The sequence below is a fragment of the Marmota marmota genome, unplaced genomic scaffold (assembly GCF_001458135.2).
Source record: "Marmota marmota marmota unplaced genomic scaffold, marMar, whole genome shotgun sequence".
NCBI lineage: Eukaryota > Metazoa > Chordata > Mammalia > Rodentia > Sciuridae > Marmota > Marmota marmota.
In genome coordinates this window covers 37,664,704-37,671,522 of record NW_026000082.1, presented here as the reverse complement: position 1 = coordinate 37,671,522, position 6,819 = coordinate 37,664,704, and the positions used below count along the sequence as shown (strand labels likewise).

The following is a 6,819-nucleotide window of genomic DNA, read 5'->3' as shown; positions in this document are numbered from 1 at the left end:
AAATGTCATTAGAATAAATAGGAATTTTTAAAGGAAATAGGGAAATGTTTTGACTTGGCCAGCAAAAAATTTAGCCATTAGAGATAGTCAAAATATAAAAATAAAAGAAGTGTTAACAGAAAGTCAGAGGTATAACTACTAGATATTTAAAAGCCTCTTATAAGCATGACTGAATCCCAAAGCAAATTTACGTGGCAATAGGAAATTATATTCCTAAACCAGTAACTGAAGAGGTAGTCACAATCACATATACTAAAACTGAAGTTTAGTGCGCAGTGCAATTGACGCCACAGTACTAACAAGTTTCTTTGTATGTATGTTTACTTATGCACAAATAAGGTCTGCAGCCACAAATTATCCTAAGAATGTGGGTCAAAGTAAATTGCAATCTGCTTTCCCAGCCCCATTTACTTGTTTTAATGTGAATTATTCAATGCCTGCAAAAATGTTCAAAAACCTTCCGAACCTGTTTTTTTAAATAAAGGATAGAATTTCAAAATTAGAAAAGACTATGAGAGAACACCAATCAATCAATGCTATTTTGAATACTTGAATTTAGACTAACTCTCAGTCTGACAGCCACAATACATGTTGGAATAGACAAGAAATTTTGCATGAATTTGATCACTCACATAGGCAGTTATAATTTGAAAACAATATTCCTTGCAAGGATTACGAATAAAATAATGTTTTAGGACACAATTGAATTTGAAATAGGTAATGTTTTGAATAGATTTTTGAGTTTTATTGAAATCTTACATGAACAAGAAATTGGAAATACAATCACATCAAAGAACAAATTGTCACGGCTTTGACGTTTAAGCCAAACAAATTTTGTAGGGCAGATTTCAAAAAAGTGTGAAGTTATAACAATTTAAAAACACAGTTAACCTACTTCTAGGAATGCAAAACATACAATCATAGGTTATTTTCAATACAAGAAAACTTAAATTTGTTTGCTTTAATTTCTTAAAACTACTAAGACAAAGCACTAGCTTGTATTTTTATTTACAGCATACTTCATACTCCTATGTATTCTATCCCAAATCAAAAAAAAAAAAAAATTGAAACTGTCCAAACCAAAGGTTCTGTAAAATCATGATTTAACAGCTTATTCTGAAGCTAAAATGAAGCCTGAAACGATAAAAGCATTGTAATCCCCAGAATAAGGGAACTCTGCAAGCCCAATAATGTCCAAGAGCATTTATGAAAAGAAAAATAAAAAGACTTGAGTATATACACAATAGTGATTTCTTCAGCCCAATACAAATGGCAGCAAATTGCTACTTAAAGATGAAACCGATAAGCCAATTATTTTTTTTGAAGAATGTAGATCTAGAGCCAATCGTATCTTGCCAGTATCATTTTCAAGCCCTCACTTGTCTATTTCCACTGTTGCCCATAAGTATCCTGATAAAATTCCTGGTTGTCATTATTGTAACCATAGTTACCAGAATAGTCACCACCTTGCTGAAGCGGTTGCTGAGCGATGGGTTGGGAACCCCAGTTCTGTTGGTTGTTGGTCTGACGACGCTTGGAATCAGGTTGGTTGTACCCATCTGCCTTTCTCTTGCCTCCTACATTGCCCCCACGATTGCCCCGAGCTCCACGGGAACCACGGCCTCTCTGCTGTTGTGCAGGACCCCCTCTACCACCCCTAGAGCCTCTTGGTGGTCCCAAAGGTGCCCCCCTCTGTGAATAGCCAGCTCTACCTCTTGGAGGTGGTGCTCCCCGCCCCCTTGGTGGTGGTGGAGCACCTCGCCCTCCCCTTCCTCCTCCTCTTCCTCTTACTGCATAGCCATCATCATAGCCGTAGTAGGGGTCTTCATAGCCGCCACGATAGTCGTGATAATCATAACCATAGTAATCATCATAGTAATCTTCATAGCCATAGTAATCTGGAGGGTAGCCATATCCACCTCTCCCTCCACCACGACCTCGACCTCTAATTGGAGGTGGCATGCGAGGGGGAGGGTGATAATAATAATCTTCATACCTAGCAATGAAGTGAAGGGAAAAGAGGAAAAAAACCAATCAGTTTACATCAAGAATCTTCCGGACAGTAGAATGAAATGGACATAACATTGTTATGTTCATAGATGAATACATAACCAGTGTAACTCCCCATCATGTACAACCATAAGAATGGGAAGTGATCACCATGTTATGTATAATATGTAAAGATACACTCTATTGTCATGTATAACTAAAAGAACAAATAAAAAAAAACCCTCTTTCTGAATTTTTATTAACCATTATATAACCATTATCAAATTATTCCTCGTTTAACGACACATTTATTAAAATATAGACTCACGCAGTGCTTCTGGAGGCCTGTCTAGCAGCCTGGCGCTCTTTCCTTTTCTTATCTGGAGGTTTAGCTAAGACTATTTCAATTTCTTCCCCTTCTATTTCTTTTCCATTCATTTCATCCATGGCCTAAACAAAATTAGAAAAATAAATTTATTTTATAAGAAACAATATTTTTAAATGTAACTTAAGTGTTACTTAATATATTTAGTAAACAATCTTGTAATTATTTTAATTTGCAAAAAAATTTAGTCTAGTCTGAAGTTTTTTTTAAAAAGAACTCCAAGGCTGGGGTTGTGGCTCAGTGGCAAGCCCTTGACTCGCACATGTGAGGCACACTGGGTTCAATCCTCAGTACCACATAAAAATAAACAAAATAAAGATATTGTGTCCATGTGTAACTAAAAAATTTTTTAAAAACTCCATTCCCTTCATCTTATTTTTTTATATATAAATTACATTGAGAACAAGATCAATGCCCTCCTGTTACACTTAACAAAAAGATAAAAGAGATGCCTAGTTGCTGTTCCTTAGTTCCAAGTAACTCTTTAAAGCTTAGCCCTATCCAAGAAGCAAATGCCATACCACAGAAAAATGCCAGCATTAATACAAACCAGGCAAAAATAAACTTTTCAGAATTCAAATCTTCAAATAAATATACAGTATTCAACATACAGGCCTTACACAAAAATTTCAAGGATTTAAAAATACAAACGAGGTTAACCAATGAAATTCAACACGATACTAACAAAAAAAGCCTAGGTTTCCCTCTTAATCTGTAACATACTTTGAACAGTTAACAGCAAAGAGTCCAAAAAAGGCTAATAAAGTCTCAAATATCACCTAGAATACAGGAAATACGCATTCTATGTTCTAATCCTTTATTTATGCTGTTCCACTTAACAATCTCTGCCACACTTCAAGATTCAGGTACTCAATAACAAACCACTGCAACAAAAATTTTTATTTCCCTATACAACCTTTCCCCCTGCTGGGCATACATAATAAATGCTCTATCATAAAAAATTTGACAAGGCAGGCACTTCTGTAATCCCTGCAACTGGGGAGGCTAAGACAGAAGGATTGCAAGTCTGAGGCCAGCTTGGGCACCTGAGAAAGACCCTGTCTTACAGTTTTTTAAAAAGAAGATGGAGAGGATGTGATGTAGCTCAGTTGGTAGAGTGCCTACCCAACAAGTATGAGGCCCTGGGTTCAATCCAGTATGGGGGGGGAGGGGGGGGAATGTCCAGTGACAAGAATGTAGATTAAAAATTACATTAATCTTCCTTTTGATTTCAATTTTCCTCACTTCCCATGTCAGCTTTGGGATGCTTCTGCTAAAGCAATTGAATAAGTCCACAAAAATGTTGTGGTATAGGGACTGAGGATGTAACTCAGTGGTAGGGTAGAGAGCTCGCCTAGTATCTTCAATCCTCAGCATTTGGAACATCACCACCACACATAAAAAGGAACTAAGGATTCCTGCTGTAAACAAAAGAATGGAGCATCTACTCTTTTCCCTGACCTTCCCAGTTCTTAAAATTTATTTCATAGGCTTCTCTGGCAAACCACCCTACCAGTTCTTAAAAATACTTTCTTTTATTTTTTTAAATGTTTATTTTTTTAGTTGTAATTGGACACAATACCTTCATTTTATCTATTTTTTTTATGTGGTGCTGAGGATTGAACCCAGGGTCTCACACATGTGAGGCGAGCGCTCTACCGATGAGCCACAACCCAGCCCCTTATAAATACTTTCAATTAAGTCAACTATTTAATACTAACTAAATAAAAAATAATATTTAGAAAATATTATATAAGTTTGTTAGATCTGTTCTATACCATTGGAAATTTCAAAAAGACAAACATTAATTTCTATATCAAACTATGAATTTTATAAGCAATATTCCCTCATTAGATTCCATCAATAAGCAAACCAATTAATTCTAAACTATGGCTGGGGACGTAGCTCAGTTAGTGTTTGCCTAACAAACATGAAGTCCTTGGGTTTGATGCTCAGCATGAAGTGGAGTAGCTAAAAGATAATTTTCTTTTTCTTTCTTTTTTGGTGGCACTTGGAATGGAACCCAGGGCCTCATGCAAGTGCTCCATGACTCCATGTTCCTTGCCCTTTACTTCTTTTTTAAGCAATTTATCTGTTTAGGAAGTTTTAACAACAAGATTTGAGTTATCAAGAAGAAAAATTTCAAAATTTCTACCTTTACAGCAGCTCCTCGGTCTTCAAAATGAACAAATGCATAATCTTTCAACTTCTTTACTCTTTCAAGTTTCCCAAATTCAGAAAACGATTTTTCCAATATTTCTTCTGTCACAGTAGTAGCCAAGTTTCTTACAAATAAAACTTTCACCTAACAGCAATAAATACACAAAATTGGCACTGAATACATATTTTTAGTTGAAGTTTTAAAGCATTTCTTTTTGTCTTCATGGTTTATAGGCTTTTCTTCTCTAAAACAGTAAGTGCTAGAAGTGCTGTCAGAGAAAGTATGAAAAACTGCCAAGAAAATGGTTCTCAAATTAGTTGTCAATTTACATAAATTCTTGATTTCCTGCCTTCGCTTATGTCTGTCGTTAAAGCACTTAATACTGTGAAGAGAGCCTTCAGGGAGTCAATATATCACTATTAGTGAATTATTTCACAATCTTAACATGGTTTCTAAGTGCCCCCCCCCCCGGCCACAGTCTTTCTGCTTGCTCCCCTAGAAGTGGATAACTTTCTAAAGTTCACACGGTGGGGGAGGGAGGAGCAATAATAGCAGGGGTGAGGGTGGAAGATGAACAAAATCTAGAGACTAACACTACTGAATATAAATGACCCATAATGCTTTTTTAGATCACTGAAAATCAGAACACTGTTAATCAGAACAAAAAAGTTAACAATTGGTCCATACCTCACACTATACACCAGGATAAACTCCAAATAGATCAAATAGTTAAATGATAAGTGGGGGGAGGACTAGGAAGTATTAGAAGAAAACAAGGGTGATTCCTTTATACAATAATGTAGTAGAATGACCTTATGACTTAAAATCTAGAAACTATACAAAAGAGAGATACATTCAATACTAAAAATACATAGCTTCTAGATGGTTAAAAAAAAAAGGATACATACATAAACCAATTCAAAGGAAAAATGACAAATACAGAAAAAAATGTTTGCAAGTTATATCATGGGAAAATATTCTTTTATATCACAGCATAATAAGAAAAAGTTCAACAAAAGAATATAAAAATAGGCAAAATTTATGAATACATGGTTTATAAAAAGAAATATGGCCCTTCAAACATACAAAAAGCTCAAATTCATACATAGTAAGAGAAGCAAATCATTAACTTTGAGAAACCACTGATTATCAGATTGGCAAAACCCAAAGTTTGATAATAGGCTAATTTGTCAAGGAAGAGGAATACCTACAGAGAGGAATATGCTAATATCTTACTAATTACAGGTGAATTTACCCTTTGGTCTACAAATCTACTCCTAAAAAAATCTTTCAGATACCTTTGCATTTGTATCAACTGACATGATACAAGCTTATTCATTACAGTATTGTAATAAAACATTACAAAAAATGCAAAATTCAGTTGGATGAATATATTATGTATACCTACAAAATGGAATATTATATAGCAAAAAAAAGAGGACAAGCTCTATAAGCTGATCAGAGAGACTGCCAAGATAAGACATTTTCCCCCCTATTTTTTTTACATCTCCAAAAAAGGGATACAACTTAAGAGTCAATTGAATAAGTAACCACTGTGCCACTGATTAGTTAGCAATATCTTATACATTTTTTAGTGGAACATATAATTCTGTTGTATTTTCTTAGAGCTGATCCAATAGAATGGTGAATAAGCAAATATAGATCAGTGAATACGGAAAGGAAAATAAGAACATATTCTCGGGCTGGGGATGTGGCTCAAGCAGTAGCATGCTCGCCTGGCATGCGCGGGGCGCTGGGTTCGATCCTCAACACCACATAAAAATAAAAAATAAAATAAAATAAAGATATTGTGTCCACCTAAAACAAACAAACAAAACAACAACAACATATACTAATATTTGCCTAAAGAAACATTAAAAGAATAAACCAGAAAATAATAAAACTGAATGCCTTATAGGGGACAAGAGGAATATAACAGACACGGAGCTGAGGTGGAAGCAGGACTTGTCCATACCATTTTATATGAACTTTTTGATTTCTGAACTAAGAAAATATATTACCTATTCTAACAAAAAATTAACATATCCACTGAACAAACTGTTGCCTCATATAAAGGGTTATATAAATAAGAGGGATTTAAGAAAAATATATACGGGCTGGGGATGTGGCTCAAGCGGTAGCGCGCTCGCCTGGCATGCGTGCGGCCCGGGTTCGATCCTCAGCACCACATACAAACAAAGATGTTGTGTCCGCCAATAACTAAAAAATAAATATTAAAAAAAAAATTCTCTCTCTCTCTCTTCCTCCTCTCTCTTTAAAAAAA

General features: G+C 35.2%; 1 protein-coding gene across 1 annotated transcript in view; it reads right to left on the bottom strand.

The window, feature by feature from the left end:
• Nucleotides 1–718: 718 nt before the first annotated feature.
• Nucleotides 719–6,819, bottom strand: part of Hnrnpr (heterogeneous nuclear ribonucleoprotein R) — a 37,970-nt gene continuing 31,869 nt past the window's right edge. Inside the window, exons 8-10 of the mRNA XM_015485538.2 lie at nt 4,530–4,679; nt 2,318–2,439; nt 719–1,996 (exon numbers count right to left, since the gene is read on the bottom strand). Coding sequence (XP_015341024.1) covers nt 1,384–1,996; nt 2,318–2,439; nt 4,530–4,679 — 885 coding nt within the window. The 3' untranslated portion in view covers nt 719–1,383. The remainder of the gene's footprint in view (nt 1,997–2,317; nt 2,440–4,529; nt 4,680–6,819) is intronic.